The sequence below is a fragment of the Pseudonaja textilis genome, chromosome 2 (assembly GCF_049901715.1).
Source record: "Pseudonaja textilis isolate UNSWEBS1 chromosome 2, rPseTex1.2, whole genome shotgun sequence".
Lineage (NCBI taxonomy): Eukaryota > Metazoa > Chordata > Lepidosauria > Squamata > Elapidae > Pseudonaja > Pseudonaja textilis.
In genome coordinates this window covers 189,147,712-189,167,391 of record NC_141991.1, presented here as the reverse complement: position 1 = coordinate 189,167,391, position 19,680 = coordinate 189,147,712, and the positions used below count along the sequence as shown (strand labels likewise).

General features: G+C 34.6%; 1 protein-coding gene across 12 annotated transcripts in view; it reads left to right on the top strand.

Annotated features, from left to right (window-relative positions):
- KDM4C (lysine demethylase 4C) overlaps positions 1-19,680 on the top strand; it is a 196,363-nt gene that overhangs the window by 95,126 nt on the left and 81,557 nt on the right. For 6 of the 12 annotated variants that reach the window (XM_026703723.2, XM_087926670.1, XM_087926668.1 and 3 more), the window contains exon 10: positions 14,603-14,793. In XM_026703723.2, the coding sequence (XP_026559508.1) occupies positions 14,603-14,793 (191 nt within the window). Of the gene's footprint in view, positions 1-14,602; positions 14,797-19,680 lie in introns of all 12 variants that reach the window. The other 6 variants (XM_087926663.1, XM_087926667.1, XM_087926662.1 and 3 more) reach the window with 1 other exon arrangement.

Below are 19,680 nucleotides of genomic sequence, written 5' to 3'. Positions count from 1 at the left end.
GTATTTCTTCTCAGCATTTCTCCAGATAATTTCTTCACTTAAATATGGCTATGAGCTGTCAAACAACCAAGCACTTTTTTGATCGGTAGTTACTCTCCAAGTATTCTTTAGTTACTAAATTCAGTTTTGAGGCTGCCTAATTCCTTAATGGTGGTGGGTGATTTATAGTTAAAAGAGTAGAGACATAGAACCATAATTAATCTCAAAAACATATATTAGCAATAGAAAACAAAATGTGGGGACTCCACAGCCACTGATCACTGATTCTCAGAGACTGGATCAACAGCTTCAGCTGGCCTATTTCCCTACTAGTGCTACTTCTGAAGGCTTAGCCCTCCATAGGTAGTTCTCAACTTACAACCATTTGTTTAGCAATTGTTTGAAGTTACAGTGGAACTGAAAAATGTGACTGATGACTGGTCTTTGCACACTTATGATCGTTGCAGCATCCCGACAGTAATGTGATCAAAATTCAGGTGCTTGTCAATTGACATGTATTTATAATGACCACAGCCTCCTGGGGTCATGTGGCCCCCATCTGTGGCCTTCCAAGTGGGCTTCCTACAGGCAAAGTCAATGAGAAAAGCCAGATGTGCTTAATGACTATGAGTCATTTAACTCCAGTGATTTGCTTAACAAAAGTGGCAAAAGCTTGTAACATCAGGCAGGATTCACTTTACAGCTGCCTTGCTTAGCAATGAAAATCCTTGTCCCAATTGTGGTCATAATTCAAAGACTACCTATTCTTCCATTTAGTATTATAGACCAGATTTTTCTGCCCAAGAGTTGTAACCTTTGAAAGCTCATTCCCTCATGACAACTATATCTCTTTCCAGATAAAAGTTTGTTACTCACTTACATATGTGAATTAGATTACAATAAAGAAATGGTTACTTATTTGTAATTACAATTCTTCAAATGATCATCAGATTTTTACAGAAGCAAACTTCTTACTCTCTCTGTCTCAGATAAAATCATTGTTCCTTCAAATCTGCCTGAAGGAAATGAAGAGTTTCTTTCAGGGTTTTTACAAAAACCCTTTAATATATAGAACATTCTGAATAGAGCTTAGTGCAGGAGAATAGTCCATGTGTGAGAGTTCACAGATCCAAAGTACAGGTAAATAACTAATTCTTTTAAAGACAAAAACATATAACTTGCAAGAATGTATTTAAAAGGTTTTTGGCTTGTTGGCGTTGGAAATATGTTACAACTAGAGCTGGAATGCAGAGAATGTACACATGAAATTGTCACTTAGAACTCACTGTGGGCAACATTGAATGAGTTTATTGTTATGCTTGGAAACTGGGGCGAAAAAAAGACACCCAGGATAATACCCAATAGACTATAACCTGGGGAACTGGCCTTAATTGTCACAAGCAATTAAATGCTTTAGAACTTCATTCTGATATTGTAATAAAGCTCTATTTTGAACCATGCCTTGCCACATGCTGGGAAGCTTTGGCTTCATTCTAGCTTGGCTATGGAGCATATCAGCTGAAAATGGTACAGCTCATATTTTTGAGATTTATGTTTTCAGTTTTTCAAATTGTCATGCACATTAATGTATTTGAGATCTGAATCAGTTACCAATAAGGCTTGATGTTGGAGCTATTATTTAATTTTTGAGTTAAATTAATGTTTATCCCAATTGATTTGGTCCTTCTAAGTCTTCTGTATGGGTTTCAATCTATCTGGAAGAAATTATTGATGTAAAAGTTTCTGTTGTATTTCTGATTTCTGAAAAATTTTGTACACTTCTGAAGTAATTCAGTCTGGCAAATTTAATGAAAATTTTGATCATTTATTTTTGTCTTTTAGTCTTGAACTAGTGTAGGGCGTTTGTATGCTACACCATTGTAATATAATAATGTTGATTTGATCACTGAATGTAATAATTTATTGTATATATTTCTTTTTGTTTATTTTTCATAGTGCTGTCCCAAGAATATAATAGACAGGTGACAGCTTGAAGTTTGATCCCCATTAATAGCTGAAGTGCAGTGTTTCAGTGCATAATGCTTACTATTGTCCTCATAGTCTTCTGTTCCATATGCTGACTTATGAGGTAGTTTTGAGGATGAGGTAGCCCCAGAGACTGCATGTTGCTCTAGCATTTGTCACAGCAGGAAAGAAGCTTGTTTGGCTCATGAACACCTTCCTCTCAGGGGTAAAATTCAATCTTTTTCCTATTGGCTCTGTGGGCATGGCTTGATGGGTGTGGCTTGGTGGTCATGTGATTGGGTGGGCAGGCGTGCCAAGTTGATGTAACTTGGCCTCTCTCTCATCTCTCATCTCATCTCATCTCTCTCTTTCTCCTCTCTCATTTCTCTCTCATCTCTCTCTCTCTCTGACACTTTTTTTTTGGGGGGTGTTAAAGGCTTTGTGCTAAGCATCAACCTCTGCTCGATCAGAGAGGGGAGGGGGCGAGAGAGTCTCTGGTAGGAGGAGAAGCGGTGCCTCCCCATCTCTCCCCCCCTGCTCCCTCCTCACTGTACAACACCAGCACTTGGTGGTGGTCGTGGGGCTGGAAGAAAGTCACGACAGGCAAGGGGCCCTCTGGCACCTTCTCCATCGCTTGAGCTCCTGGTGCTTGAGTCCGCCGGGCCAAGAGGGCACAAGCAGTCCCAATGGGCTGGCTCTCCCTGGTTGCCATGGAAACCGCTGGCCAGGCTTCTCTCGTAGGCCGCAAAGCACTCGCCGCCCCTCTGGCACCCACCAAGCCTCCTCCTTCCCACTGGGCATGCGAGCACTTCTGACAGAAGTGCGGTGGGAGGAGGCTTGGGTGCCAGAGGGGCAGTGAGCGTTTTGTGACTCCTGAGCGGGGGTGCGGGAGATTGCACCCTCCCCTCACAGGCCAGGGAGCACCTGGGAAATGCTCCAATGCTGCAATCTCCCACACACTACCCTCCATCCCCGCACACATCAGTCCACCCACTGGTGGTATCCCTGTTGCTAACATGGGTGTGACTGGGCAGGCGTAGACAGAGCAACCAGGGGCAATTGTTCGGTTTGGCGAACCAAACCCAATCGTCCCTACCACCTCGCACGAGGTAGTGTGAGGTGGTTGAATTTTACTCCTGCTTCCCCTGTATTCTCATAGACAGCCATTCTGAAGAGCAGTGCCAGATGCCTTCCTACTGCTTTATTTGGAGTAACTTTCTACAATAGCAAAACAATGGGGTAATCCTTTTGATGGCAAAAAACCTCTTATACAACTGTTTATTCTCCTGATTCATTGCCTGAGATGAAGGTCTCATCTAACCTCATGATGTAGTTTACTCATCAACTGCAAATGAATAAATTACGTTAATTTTCCTACCCAACTGAGCATTACATTCATCTGGATTAGAATAAGGAAAACATCAACATTTGCATGTGCATCGGATACTTACTGTATAACACTCAAAGCCTTTATTGGACAAGTGGACTTGCAGTCTGTATATTTATATATTTTATTCTAACATTCTTTTACTTGCTCAGAAATGGATAATCAAAAGTTCTAGGTTTTCACAGTTATTTTCACAAAATATGCTATTTTGAATTTTACAGGCTGTCAAAATCTCCTTAAGAAAGAGGAGGTCCTTTAATATCCTACATGCAGTCCTCATAGTTGCTCCTTATGAGTAGACCGCAGAAATGGTTTTGCAGTCGGCTTATGTGTTGAGCTTGATGGAAGGCAGGAAGGAGCCAACTTTGTTTCCAGGCATGAACGTACAGTAGCTCTTTTTAAGAACATAAAGCTCAACCAAGCATCATTTCGTAATCACTTTGGATATATTTTATTACCTTTGAAATATTAAGACCCTTCAGAATGGAAAGTTTTATGATATTCAGTGGGCGAATTACCTTCTCCTTGGAGAAACATGTTTAAATATGATTTTAAATTTTTGAAAAAATATCACTTTTTGGATTAAATAGAAAAAGGTGTTTTACAATATTGATTTTAGAAAGTAGCAATGAGTGAAGACTTCAGATGGACTTGGAATTATAATATTAAATTAATAACAAGTATCCTTCTATGGCAAATATGTGATTGTTTGGGTTTCTTTAAAAGAAAAAATAATATAGAACTTTTGAAGGTTGGACACCAGGGAGAGATAGAAGATAATAAAGAGTTTAATTAAAGGTTAAAAATGGAGCAAAATACACCAACAATGGAATTTTTGACATATTTTTGAACAGTGGTCATCATTTGATATAATAGATAGCTACTTTGTCAATAAAGTTACAGAAGAACGACAAGCTATGCTATACTGGAAAAGTTCAAAGTTAATTTGAATGTAGTTTTAAATGTGACATGTAATGAGAAGTATATGGAAGATGTATTGAATATTCAAAAAATCAGTTATTTCATTGTTTAAAGGAGATATACGAGTAATAAATCAGAAAAGCAGTTTGCATAACTTTTTCTTACTCTATATATTGTACAAATAGACTGTTAGTTTTGGAAAATTCCTTGAGAAGAGGCAAAAAAAGCTGAAAATTCAACCTCTGGTACTTATTTGAAGATGTTAAAAATCAAGACAGTTGAAAGTTCAGGGAAAAATTACAAGCTTGGATTTTTTAAAATCAATATTAAAATGGATAATTAGTTATATCTGGCAATCCTTCCTGAACTTCTGCTAAGAAGGAACAATTGATGTGTCTTTTTGGATTTTGTTTTTAGTTAAGAGATGAGATATAGGGTGAAGACGGTACTTGTATTTCATGAGATGGTGAGGTCACCAAAATTGTTTATACTTGTTATGTTGAAAGGTGGTTACCCCTTTTTTTCTTTTTTCTTTTCATTCTTATATTTTTACATTCTGTATTAGTTTTTATTTTTTTCTATTTATAGTTTCTAATTATTTAAAAAATCACCACAAAAACTTGTAACCAATATGGAAAACATCTGAAAAAAACAATTCAAATATTAATCTGGATAGCTATAATATACATGTCATGCTGTCATAATAGAAATCATAGCACATTAGGGAAATATATCTGTATGTTTGTATATTTTTGTGGTAGAGATTTTGTTACATTATTAAGTAGAAAATTTATTCTGAACTCAAGTTGGAAAGCAAGAGATAGGAATGAAATCTGTTTCATACAAAATTACAGTTGTAAAAATCTGTTTCATATTGGTTTCTGTTTTGTTCTGTTCTTCCAAACAAGTTTCCTACTCTAATTTAATCTGGACAAAATTTTAAGTGGATAGGTAAAATATATTTCATCATATTTCTTTCTTGACATTGAATAGACCGCAATGGGAAGCAACTTTTCAAGACATGCTGAAAAGGGCTGTCACATTATAATTTCCTTTTTACATATTTATATTAATAGTCTTTCTTTTTGTTACTATATAATGCGTACAGATGTCTATTCTGGCATCAGATATGCAATTGGAGAGTAGGAAGCAGAATTGTTTTAGAATGGTCTTTATTGCTTGCCAAAAGTACTAAACTGCTTTATTTATGGTTGATTTATTTATGGATGATTTCCAGATAACTGCAAATAATTTTAAAAATATCCTCTCAAAAATCTGTGATGAATGTATAATTGAGATATGCTGTATATTAGGGATTTTAAAAGTTTTGGATTTTTTTCATATGCTATTGACACTACATTAAGACTAGCTTGCATTTATACTACAGTTACTGTCCAATTTATCAATTGGACAAAAAAAAGTTATTGTCCAATTTATCAATTATCTCCATATTGCAGTTGCATAAAAAGATTTAGGCAGTCCTATTCAAATTGTATATTTCAGTAAGCCCACAAGTAACAGAAGTTGTGTACATAATGCAAAATTAAATGTGACATTTTTTCATGTAAAATATATACCCAATATATATAGTGTCAACTTCAAAACGAACCTGGCAGGAGCCATTTTTCTGTTCCTCAGTTGCCACACAGTATGGGGAAGGAGGATTGAATGCTTTGCTAGATACAACACAGAGTTTTCTCATGAGAACCAAGGTCATCTCCAGAGGTGATGGATAAGTTCAGGGAGGAGTGCCTGGAGAACCTGTCAATTAACCTAATTGGCCAATGTGACCTGTGACAATTAGGGAGGGAGTTATTTCCTATTTGAATTATACTGAAACAGTGGGAAAGATTTATAGTTGGTTTTACATTTAATCGTGTGCCCAATAAAGAAGTTCTTTGAGAGAGGTCTGAGTCTTGGAGTTCTGATTGGGCTTGTTCGTCAGAACCTTGATATATAGTTGTTTAAGGATTCAAATAAGAAAACTGTGAATATGGTAGGGTATTAATCTAGTTGGTTCAGTGCCTTATTTATATAAAGTGGTTAAAAATTAATCGGAAGATAATTTTGCAGTATACAAACATTGTGACCCTTTTAAACTCTTATTTCCATAGTATATTATTACATATCCCTCATATCCACATCATTAAATAACAATCTGTGTGGGGGAGCTGTCTGAAGGAAACTTTTTTCCCAATCACATTTTCTAAAGTATACAAGAAACTTGAGAAACCTGATAAATTTTGTTTCAAAATGTTTTAGGCAAAGATTGAACTGTCATATGCCAGACAAGATGTAGTTGGTTGGGAGAAAGATTGGTGAAGCTTTGGGGAACCCTCCACCCCATTTTGCCCGGGGTTAAGAATGAGCTTAGTTCTAATATGCTTTGGGGTTGTGTGGAAATTATTATCATTACTATTATTGGTTAAATTTATTTGCCGCCTCTCTTGCCATGGGGCTAGTAGCAAAAGAAATACTATACATATGAAAGGATTCAACTAAGTATCCTAGAAACTAATATCTGAAAGTTTGTGAAGAAATTGAACTGAAAAGAGGTAGATATTTCAGCAAGGCAACAGTCTGAAACCAAATCAACCATGAAGTACATTAGAGTAAAAAAAGATAACGGTTTTGGAATAGCTTTCATAGTCCCCAGGCTTGAATATAATTGAAAATGTTTCAGACATGCAGAGTATGCAAGGAAAGCTAAGAATATTTCTGATCTAGAAGAGTTCTACAAAGAAGAGTAAGAAAAATTCCAAAAGCAGAAAAAGAAAGGCTCTTATCTGGCTATAGAAAATGTTTGCAACTTTTATTTCTGTCCAAGGAGGTATTACAAAGTAGTGGTTGGAAGGATATCTAAATATCTGCATTTAATATATTCAGTGTTTTCTTATTAATAAACTATAAACAACTGTGTACAAATATTTAGTGTGCGTTCAGATTTTCAAAAATATATGTTTAACTTTGCAGCTTTCTGTTCTCCTTCAATGAGGCAATATAACATCCAAAAGACAGAGAAAGCAAAGAGAAGGTTAATGAGTTTAAATTTGTGCTTGGATTGAGGCCTTGGTATTTATTCCAGTGATGGGAGGCTAAAACATATGAAGAATGGCTGTAGTAATTGGGTATGCCTAGTGTTCAAATATCTGAGGGGCTGCCGTAAAGAAGATAAAGATCAACCTGTTCTCCAAAGCACCTGAAGGCAGGACAAGAAGCAAGGATGGAAACTAATCAAGGAGAGAAGCAACCCAGTACTGAGATTTCCTGACAGTTAGGACAGTTAATTGGTGGAAAAGCTTTTGCCTCCAGAAACTATGGGCGTGCCAACAGTGGAGGTTTTTAAGAAGAGATTGGACAACCACTTGTCTGAAATGGGATAGGGATTCATGCTTGAACAGGGGGTTGGATTAGAAGACCTCCAAGGCCCCTTACAACTCTGTTATTCTGTTGTTATTCTGTTAATGTGAGCTTTATAAGAAATAAGAAATTAACATTTTTGCTCATGCTTTGGTCTCATAAATGGTACCACAAAGATAAAAAATTAGTTAGGAAAAAAATCATTTTGGATCAAGCTAGTAGAAAGAATCCCAAAGGTGCTTTTTTGAAAGGCAACCGGCCATTGGTTTTCCTTGAAGATGGTTTGCTTCTCATCAGTATTGAACTGAAGAAGCTTCTTGGATGAGAAGTGAAATGTCTTCAAGGAAAAACAAAGTGCAGTTTCCTTTTGAAAAAGCACCTTTGGGACAACCATGACCCGAATGACTGGGAATCTCCATAGACGTTTAGTAGGGAAAGGGACACGTGAGTTATATAGATTTTGTTTGATTTATGATAATTTTTCTTAAGGTTTTTTTGTTTGTTTTCAGTTTACATGTAGTTATTTTCCAGGTGAGGCTATGGTCATTTAGGTAATCATTAAATTATAGAGCTTGTTTTGGTTTGGGGTAACATATTGTTCGGAGAATTTCAAATGGCAAAAATTTGAGTTGATATCTTAGCATCCTCTAATTATCACGCAGTAATGTTTTAATCGTAGAGATTTATGATCTGAATGAACAATGTTTTCCCCTTTTGTAGAGAATCTATGTATACAGAGCTCTTCCATCCACTCATAAATTTATAAGGGTTTAGAAATATTTGTACAACAGTATACATATTTAGTTTATATCTGTTGTTTTTATTCCCATATAGAAAGTTGAAAACATACAAACTGCCCTGTAGTGTAGTACATTTAATGTGAAGGTGGAATTGAAGAAGTCGGCTTGATTTTGTAGAGATCATCTTTTACTGTGCTTAAATTGCCATATCAGAGTTCTTTCCAAACTTTCAACATAACACTCAATTGTATGTTATTATAGGTATCATGCTACATTGTATTGCTTTCTAATTGCATCACATTTTGTAAATGTTAGAATAACCATTTCCTTTCTTTGATGTGGATTTCTTTTTTAGTTCATTCAGAAATAACATTATCATTATGCCTGGAAGGGGAAACAATACTAGAAAAATATATATTTAAAGCTGCACAGAAATAAAACATGCAGGGAAAGAGAACAGAATGATATTCTGAAGGAATGTATACTGACTCTAGCACTGAAGTGAAGCCCATACAGCAGCTGGTTTTTTGAAAGGTGGGGGAGGCTATCCTCAAATATGTGAACATGTCCCCTACAGCATGTTAAAAAGAATATTTGTTATTTTTTGTATCCTGAAGATAATTTCCTGTACTGGTTACACAAAGTCACCTTGACATAACTTTATTTGCTCTCTCTGGCATTGGCTGGTGTGGCTTGATTTTGGAAAAAACCTGCCAAAATTAGAGAGAATGGAATATAAAATTCCCAGCCTCTACTGATGGCAGAATATTTAGTATGTGGTATTTGATATTTTGAAGAATTGGTATAGTGGCATTATATTTGTTACTTATTTTGCTATTTAACAAGGCCTTTTACAGAACATTAGTATAAGTTCCATCAGCCCAGTTCTGAAATATTGAGATATTGATTTCTTATAAAGATCTGTTAATCATTTTAATCTCTACAGTGACCTCATTAGTATGATTAATTTTATTCCAAATGTTTTGGTCAAATTCACTTTTATTTGCTTCACTAGTTAAGAGAAAATGAACTTCTGATTAGGACATAATTCAGATAATATTTATGGCCTTAGCCTTCAGCATACATGGTTGCTTAATGGAAGAAAGGACAAAGCCTTTCCTATTCTGCAGCCAACATTGAAACAGCATTATATTCAAGAACTGATTATGTTGTTCTGATTAAATTATCATTTAATAGCAGTGACTTAAAAGGATACAATTATTTTTTCTTGCCATAGAACACAACTCTGAATATGTAGTATTTATTTATTTCATTTTAGTTTTAATCATGTAGACATTTATCTCATTGATGATGCTGTGTGCAATGAGAATAGCTAATATGAAATTAAAGTATGCTGACAGCTATTATTTATCCAGTACTATATACCAGTAATTTCCTATAATGGAACTGAAAACATTTTTATTTGTTTACAGTTTTTTTAAAAAAATAGAACTAAAGTTTAAAATCTTGAAAGATACATATTTTGAAATAGACACTGATGCTTTTGTGAATAAAAAACAATGTGCTTTTCAAGGCTTTTTATCAGAAGAACCTTGTTTTATTGCAGTTTGTATAAATGGATAGCTAATATCAAAGGCTATGCAATACTGTCTACAAGTTGTTGGAAGGTCATCGTAAAAATATACCTGTCCATTTATGGCTTTCCCAGAAGGCTTTTAACAAAGTCAGCTGTGGTAGGAGCTGAATTCACTTAATGACTGCATGCTTCACTTAATAGTGCAGTGATTCTCACAATAACTATGGCAAAAAAGATTGTAAAATCAGGCACAATCCACTTAATGTATGCCTTGCTTAGTAGTGGAAATTCTGGTCCCAATTGTGTTGTACGATGAGGATTACTTGTATGGTATTTGTAATATTTGTATGATATTTTTGATGAATGAAGGCAAAGAATGAAGGAATCTTTTTGAGTTTCAATTAGTATAAGACTTAGATACCTAGATTTATTTGTTATTTGAGAGAAATGATTGGCAAGTACTGCTTTAGTTTTATATGAGTGGCCCAGAGTTTGAATAGGCAAATACAGAATTATGTAGGTCTATTTTTATTACATATTTCAGTTTCTAGTATATACCTTATACTCTTGAAAAGCATGAAGAGTAATCATGCTGTTAATCATATTGTCCAGAGTTATATTTATATACACATAATATAAACAAACAACCAAATAGCAGATTGAATTTTACATATATTGTACTATGCTGATCCACAAGTTTTGTCACAAATACTCCTATTGCATACATAAAACAAATGGAAAGTAATTCTTCAGAACTTTTCTGAAAGAATTCTCATCTTCAAATATATTTTAGGAAACATTGAGTCACTTGCACTGCACAACTAATCCTTGTTTCAGATATTGTTTTGTTTTTATTATGTGATGGCATTTTCTTTTCCTTTCTCAAATAATAAATATGTCAAGTCTTTTAAAAATTGCTATAATTGTCATGTTTTAGAGTATTATTCCAAACAGTTCTGAACCTGAGAAGATTTTTCTGACCTGATTTCGTAATAGCTTAGTGAATTTCATGATAAATTGATAGGCAGCCCTGTTTTGAGCTTGGTGATTTATACTCTCCTCTCCAAAAAACAAACCTCAATTTGAACTAGACACAGAGACAGGAAAAGAACTATCACCACAGAGTGGCCCATGGGTTGTTTACAACTATTATCATGGTCAATGGCTTTGAAAGAAGATGAAAGATGAAAAAGAGCCGAATAGTTGCATCTGTGCATCCCAAACAGAGATTAGCAATTTAGACTTATATATACCACTTCACAGTGCTTTATAGTTCTCTCTAGAGTCAGCATAGTGGCCCCAGCAATTTGGGTCCTCATTTTACCAACCTCGCAAGGATGGAAGGCTGAGTCAACCTTGAGCTGGTGAGACTTGAACTGTCAAACTTCTGTCAGCCAGCAGTCAGCAGAAATAGCCTGCAATGTTGCTTTCTAACCATTGCGCCATCCATAGCTCAGATAATATCTACAAATGCAATCAATGCCATCTCTATATCGTGTCCCAGTTCTGAACTTGGATCGAAAGGTTACTTCCTCCAGGACTCTTTAAAACTGCCATTTCACTATCTAGTCAGTAACCTTTTGTTGACTGGACAAAAGTAATCCAGAACTATTGGATCCAGTGACAGTTTTTTATGGAGGGAGGCAAACAATAACTTCCTTCACAGCTAAACAAATGATTAGGTTAATAGTCCCAATAGTCTTGTTTAGTTTTTCAGAAATAATTGGGTATATGTCAAGAAGATAATTCCCTGACGCAAATTGATGTCATTTGTACATGCCAGGTCAGTTCCCTTGTCCATGATCAAATCAAGGATGAGAGTCACCTTATTATATACTAGCCCAGGGCCATCTAGGACCCAGCAGTTGATATCAAGGGTGAAGGATTGCAAGTGGGACTGACAATTACTCCCAAGAGCATCCGGCTCTCAGATTCCCACCATATTTTTCTCTGCTTGTCAAATCGTACTTTCCTCTTGATGCCATCAGCTCTCATGACTGTGGAATCCAATCAATTAACCTCACACTGTCCAATAGATTGTAAATCTTTCATGGTCCACAATAAAAAAAATGTCTGTGAAACAAAATCGACAAGTAGGAACTTGGGATAAGGAAAGAAGACACATTGCCAGAGTAGCCATGGGGCTTGGATCAATAACAACTAGTACCTTGACCCAAATTTGCTCCCCTCACACCAGCTATTTTCTGCCACATCTCTGGTCACAGTGCTATATAGACCTTGTTGTAGAACTGTTCCATCCCAAGTGTCAGAGAGCTTCTTGATGCTGGGCAGGCATGTTTCTCCCAGACAGGAAAAACAATTTCAAACCTCTTCTACATTAGCAAATGTAGGGCTAGGGACTGGATATCTATCACAATGTAGTAGACAATCAGCAAAAACCAAATGATGCAACTGGAAAAGCTAACAGCTAACATGATGGCACTGTGAAATTGAAGATTTCAGAGCATCAGTCTTGCATGGTTGCCAATTCAGCTTCCTAGCTGTGAAACACTTCTGGATAGTGCTGCTCATTCCCAATGTACCACTGCTGCCCTCACATATCACCACAAAGCAAGAAGCAGTAAGACTATTCTAATTTTCTACAATGGCTAGTCACTGCTTCCTCTTCTTCTTGTAGCCTTCCATTAAGTTGCTTAATGCCCCATCTGTCCAGCATTTACCATAAAAAGAGAAATACTAATAATGAATCTAAAACTTGTGTTACATTTTAAATTATGACTGTCCCTTACATTGTCTATTATACTTTTATATAAATAGTTTGCTTTCTGAAGACTAGAAACCTCTGGATATTATTTCAGAAGGGACATATTTCATCAATGAATTAATAGGGGTTTTAGTATTCATCCTACCTCAAACTCAGGAACATTTGGAGCGCATATTTTAATCTTTTAAAATATTTATGGAATTATTTTTCATGTTATAATATTTTTATTGTTTTTGTATTGCAAACTCCATTTCTATATTGAATAGTGTGTTTTCTAGGTATCCAAAGTGTTGAAATATAAACACCATCATATGATGACAGAATTGTTTTTCATGCCTGATACCATTGTATCTTGAAGTTAGAGGCATGTGATTGAGAAGGCTGGGAAGAAACTGTGACTCTTCTGTGAACTGCCTCTCATGTGTTCCTCCTCTAAAAGCAATAAAGTGAATGTATGTTTAATATTCAGAAAAATAGTAGAGACTTGATCATGGAAGAAGAGAGAGGCCACTTGGCCAGTTCCTCTTTTCATCTTCTGCTCTCAGGATCACTTATCTTGGGCTTCTTAAGATCCCTCCAACATCAATAGCAAAGAATGCAATAATAGGAGAAAAAAATGGCAAAAGTTATTTCCATCCTCTTTTTCAATTTAAGAGGACATATTTGACTCAAACTAAGTATTTTTTATATTGAAAATAAACATATGTTTTAATTACCTTAATAGATTAATTTGGTCAGGACAAAAAAGAAGAAATAGTGAAGAAATATCACTATGCCAAAATAAATTTAATTTGTTGCAGCATGAATATATCTATCAGGAAAGGCCAGGAAACAGCATAATTGGAGCTCTGTTGTAGGGTACAATAACAGAATCTTGAAAACCTGTCACAGTTTTTCCTTCTTCTGTTGGTTCGTATAGCCATGTAGAATAAAGGCAGAGTCTCTTTCTTATGTTCCCCCCTTTTGTAAGACTGCGTTGTCATTTACATTCTCTTTTATTATCTCTTAATAGTTCGGCAAGCGTTTTTTTATTCCTCCGTTAACTTTATCTCGCATTTCTCTACAATATCATTAATTTCATTATGTGATGCAATCAGTGCTTATGTCTGAAAACAGCTCTAGAAACTCATCGGAATATGTGACAAAGAAGCACTGCAAAGCATCAGAAAAAAATGATTCTGAAGCATAGCACTTTAATACATTAAGACTGAAATTCCATATGCTTAGAAATACTGTTTATTGAACTTGAAGCAATTCTTACAGCTAATTTTTTCTTCTGTTTACATATCAGGCTAGTTTTACCTTGAGGGCATAGTCCTGAAGATACCTGGAATTAGATTTGTATAGGTTAAAAATCGCACTTTGAAGTATATCTGCAAACCTATTGGCTTACAGCAAGCTGCAATCACATGATCACCATTTGTGATTTTTGCTAATGGTTTCTGACACCAGAAAAATTGCTCCCATAAATCACTTCCACTGCTTTTTCTCCTGATGGCTCCACTTTTTAGTCTCCCTCCTCCTGCCCACACTCTGTAACATGTACTTGTCCACACAGTACAGCGTGGACATGCTTGCAGCACTCCCCTGGTGGTGGGTAGCTCTTCCCAGCCTTCCCCACATTCCCCTTCATACCTTAAGTTGGACTCTTGCCTCTTCCTGTTTAAGAACCCATATAGTCTGGGGATTATGATGCAGTTGGGACTGCTAGGGCTGCCATTGCTAAGCAGTGCCCTCAACGTGACGTCACCTTTTATGACTGCATCACTTAGCAACAGCAATCCCTGCCTGTTGTAACTGTATGACTGTTATAATCTGAGGATTGGAGTTGTAAATCCTTTAATAGATTTTACCATTTGTTAGAGCTTTCATGCTAAAAGACTGCTATTCAGAGAATTCTATGCATTACTTCTGTGGTTTTATTTACTGTAGTTTATCCTTTGTATATGTGCTTGTTAATTAACATACCCAATTAATCTCTTTTCTAGTGTACCTGTAGAAATGACATGGTGACCATATCAATGGACATCTTTGTGAGAAAATTTCAGCCAGATAGATACCAACTGTGGAAACAAGGAAAAGATTTATATAATATTGATCATACAAAGCCCACCCCTGAAACCACCCCTGAGGTAAAGGCCTGGTTGCAGAAAAGAAAGAAAACGAAGAGATGTTCCAGGTGGTAATAATGTTTTCCACTACTTATAGTTAAACTTAAAATGTATGCTTTCATGTCTCAGATATTGTTTTTAAAAGTCTATTATTTTATTTTACTCATAGTTAATTTGTGTCTCGTTAAATTTAACAGTGATTCTGGGAGCAAAAAGGTCATATTTCATCATGGACATACTTACTGAATGCATATATTGATTTTGAAAAATTGAACAAGAAAGCATTACTGAAAATTTAATGTTTGGAGGTCTGAGCATTAATATAATATTTAGACTTTTTCTCTTTATGGAGGTGTTCTGAAAATGTTGACAAGAAAAATGCATAGATGTCCAGCAATCACTGGGAATCAGGGCTAACTCCAAGGAATAAAAAGAATAAAACAGGCAATTTTCTAAACAATACTTTTCACCAACAACATTTTTTGTATACCTATTTTGATAAGTAAACATTATTTTTAACACCCAGTATCTATTTTGATGTTTTCCCCATGATAAAAATATATTGTTTTCTCTTTCACTTGCCTAATATTTTTACAATTTATGTATTTATATGAAAGTAGAGCCCCATTTCTTATCTAATATCGTTTACATATTTTAGACAATAGTCCCCATGTCAATGTTGATGAAATATCAGACAATTATGGGAACTAGAGATCAATACATCTGAACACTTCAAAACATAGAAATATTTAATAGATGTATTTATTGTTGTCTGTTTTTTTGTTAGATCAGGATTTATATTTTACAGATATTAAAATTGGCATCTGTGTTTATTCTAAAGTGCGATAGATGCTTTCAGATTTCTCTTTACAATCACATCAAAGTTTGAGAGGAGACAGGGAAATTCACACGTTAATGTTTGTTGAAATTTCTCTCCTGTGTATGTCATATATAGTATTCTGTCATTTATAGTAGTAAAATAGAGACTTTTTAAAATAAAAATGACACACACAAAAATGTAAATCTAATATCACAGGTTGCAGCTCCTGACAGTCATAATTCATTCATAGTTCAATTTCATAAAAGTTTACCGTAGACAAAAACAGAACAAAAAAACTTCTGCATTAAAAGCCTCTTTTTTAAAAAAAAACAGTTTTGTGATGTAAATTAGGGAATGAAACAAGCTCTTTAGGAAAAGAATTCCAGAGTAAAAGTAAAACAATAAGCGTTTTTCGTGGGTTAGTTCTAAACATACAGCCTTTGCAAATGGCAATCAACAAGTAATCTCTTCTAATAGGAGGGGACAACTAAAATCTGATTTAATAAGATCCTTCATTTTTATAGATATTTGTTATATTGTATTATAAAATATATTTTAAAAATAATGTGTCAGATCGGTAAAGTAATCATTGGTAAAATAATGTTTAATACATTTAATCAATGTTATGACTATAATATACCATAGATAAATAGATGTAGCTAAATTTATTGCACTTTGGATGTAAATGGCCTCTCTCTGGATGGGGAGAATATGCTATAATCCATGCTTTCCATTATGTAGCACTATGATGAGAAATATGAACTGTACTTGCATTATGTCTCAGAATGATATTTTGACTGAAACAAGAGAACAATCAGCAAAATATATCTGAGAAACAAGAGTTCTTTAGACTTATAAAAATTTGCAGGAATAATTTGAGGATTTTTATTTGATTAATAAATCTTCTGATGTTCATGCATCTTTTTCAATAGTGCAGAATTCATTACGATTATTTCCTTCACCCCAAATTTCCAAAATAAATATTGACTGAGTTTTGCTTTAACTGATCTCCAAATCTGATAAAGAAATTTAATTTTTCGTTATATCAAACTTGACAATGTTATTTAAGTTTCCTATTCTCATTCCAATGGAGCAAATGATTGAATCATTGCCTAATTATTGCTTGGCTTCTCTGACAGATATTCCCTTACTTGGTCTTTTCTTTTTTATTGATAACCTTTTCTCCCAAAATGACAATTCTTATAGGATATTACATTTTAAACAAACATGTCATGTCTTATTATTAATACATATGCATATTTGCATTTACAACTTGATAACCTTTGGTTTTTCATATGTAGGTCATATAATTGTTTAATGTTACTTTTGTATTGCTACAGATTTTGGCATATGTATTATACAACTACTATTTGTACTTGGCAGAGAAATTATTTCCTTGTCAGTAGAACTTTTTTTTATCTGCATAGCCAAGTTAAAATTAAAAATGGATACATTGTAGTAATTATGTTGAAAGTTTTATCAGATGTGTACACAGATTGTAGTTATTCACTATGCTAAAGTGATGGTTGTTGCATTTTTGTGCTGCTTAATTAATAGTCTTCACCCAAGTCCTCACACACAACTCATACAGCAAGAGATGTTTATCTCCAAAATGAAAATAAAATGTTCAGTTTCACCTTTGCTGTAATATGTCACAGGAAAATATTATAAATTTACTCTTGGAAATAATACAATTTTAGACAGAACCCCTTGTATATAGAAAGAAACACCAGGTCAAAGAAAAAAAAAGTGATAATATTTGTGTTTCAATCATTTATATTAATACTGCTTGATTTAAGGTACTTATGTAAAGATGGAAATTGTAATTGTGACAAATGATTTGTGCAATAGATTTTTAAAGGGCAAGTCATGACCATATTATATAGCATTGCTAGAGAAATAATAGGCACCATCAGCTTCAATAGTGCCTTCATGCATCAATGAAAAATATAAATCATACTACAGCTAAAGGGAAATTATGTAGATTTTTAAAAATGTATTTATTAGACTTAGCAGATTGAGAAGAAATATTTGGTTTGTTTAAAAGAACAATGGAAAAATATAATACAGCTTTGAACTTCTTGCTTTATTTTCTATAGACATATGTTAAGGGATTCTTTAATACGAATATGGGAAGAAATTTAAAATAAACATTATAAACATTATAGCATTATAAACATTATAAAAATAAACAAAAATAAAAATCCAGGGATGGGTATCCACCCCAATACATTAGATCTAGGAAGGATGGCCAGATATTATGAATTTTTGGACCCCCAAGGAGCATTAAAGACTAACCAGGAGCTAAACGATCTGGGACTAAATATAGACTGGATGCCGTACCTCCAACTAAAATCAAAATATAAAAAAGACCAAGAGGAATTTGGAATTGAAATAGAACCAAATCAATTAGATAAACTAATAGCCGGTACAGAGGAAAAATTGATATAAAGATATATAACTACTTATTAGAATATGATTTAGCAGAAGAAATAGTGAAAGGACCAATGATAGTGTCGGCCAGGAATTTGGGACACAATATAGAGCTGGAGGATTGGAAAAACATCTGAAAAAAGTTACACAATAACAAAATCAGCGTCATATAAGAAAATCAATATAAAATGTGCTATCGGTGGTATCTAGTCCCTTCAAGATTGGCTAAAATATATCCAAATTTAAGTCCAAATTGTTGGAAATGCAAGCAATCACAGGGTGCCTTCTTTCATGTATGGTGGCTGTGTCCAAAAGTTAAGAAATACTAGACCAAAATGCAAAAATGGTTAAAAGATATTACGAAAGTCCAAATAGAATTTAAAGCAGAAATATTTCTTTTGGGAATCATCAAAGGGAATTATACGAAAGAGATAAAATATTTAATCTGCATATAATAACAGCAGCGAGATTACCACTCACACAATGTTGGAAAGGAGATTCAATGCTGACAGATAGTTTAATTATCCAAAAGATTTTTGACTGCGCAGAAATAGACAAACTTTCAGATAACAGATAATCAGAGTTGGAAGGGCTCTTATAGATCATCTAGTCCAACCCCCCTGCCCAAGAGGAAGACCCTACACCATTTCTGACAAATAGCAGTCCAATCTCTTCTTGAAAGTCTCAAGTGATGGCGCTCCCACAACTTCCAAGGGCAAACTGTTCCATTGGTTGATTATTCTCACTGTCAGAAAGTATCTCCTTATTTCCAGGTTAAATCTCTCCTTGTTCAGTTTCCATCCATTATTCCTTGTCTGGCCTACAGGCGCTTTAGAAAATAGCTTGACCCCTTCCTCCCTGTGGCAGCCCCTCAAATATTGGAAGACTGCTATCATGTCTCCCCTGGTCCTTCTCTTCACTAGACTAGCCATGCCCAGTTCCTGTAACTGTTCTTCAATGAAGTCCCCTAATCATCCTGGTTTAGTCTCCAGTCCCCTAATCATCCTGATTGCTCTTCTCTGTACTTTCTCTAGAGTCTCAACATCTTTTTTATAGTGTGGTGAACAAAACTGAATGCAGTACTCTAGATGTGGTCATACTAAGGCTTTATAGAGTAGTATTAGTATTTCACTTGATCTTCATTGTATCCCTCTGTTAATGCAACTTAGGGTTTCATTAGAATTAAAAGAGAAGAAAGACTCAGTTTATTATAAAGTATGGGAAAATTGATACTATTGGATAAACAATAGAAACAAGCAAATAAGGAATGTATAATATAGAAAGACAGAGGTATATACATAAGAGCTAATAGGAGTATAATATATGCGCTGGAATAACAATTGAAATGTAAACACTGTCAAAATAGATTGTAATATACACAACACTTTCATTTTAAATATTTTTATTGATTTTAGTATTTTAATGTTTTAAATTTTCAGTAAAGGTTTCTTTAAAAAAAATTCTTGCTTTAAGCTGGCAAGAGTTTTCTGGTTTCAGATATATTGGAATTGTTCTTGAAAATCCTCTTCACATGCTTCAGCACTCAAATACATTTTCTGGAGCCATCTATCATGCTGTGGAGCCATTTGTCAAGTGAAAATCTTTGGATAAAATTAAGATGTCTCTCAGCAGAGACCTACCTATTTCCATTTTTTTCTAAAAATAGGAAACTTTCTTGTTAAGTAATAGTCCATTTCAGCAG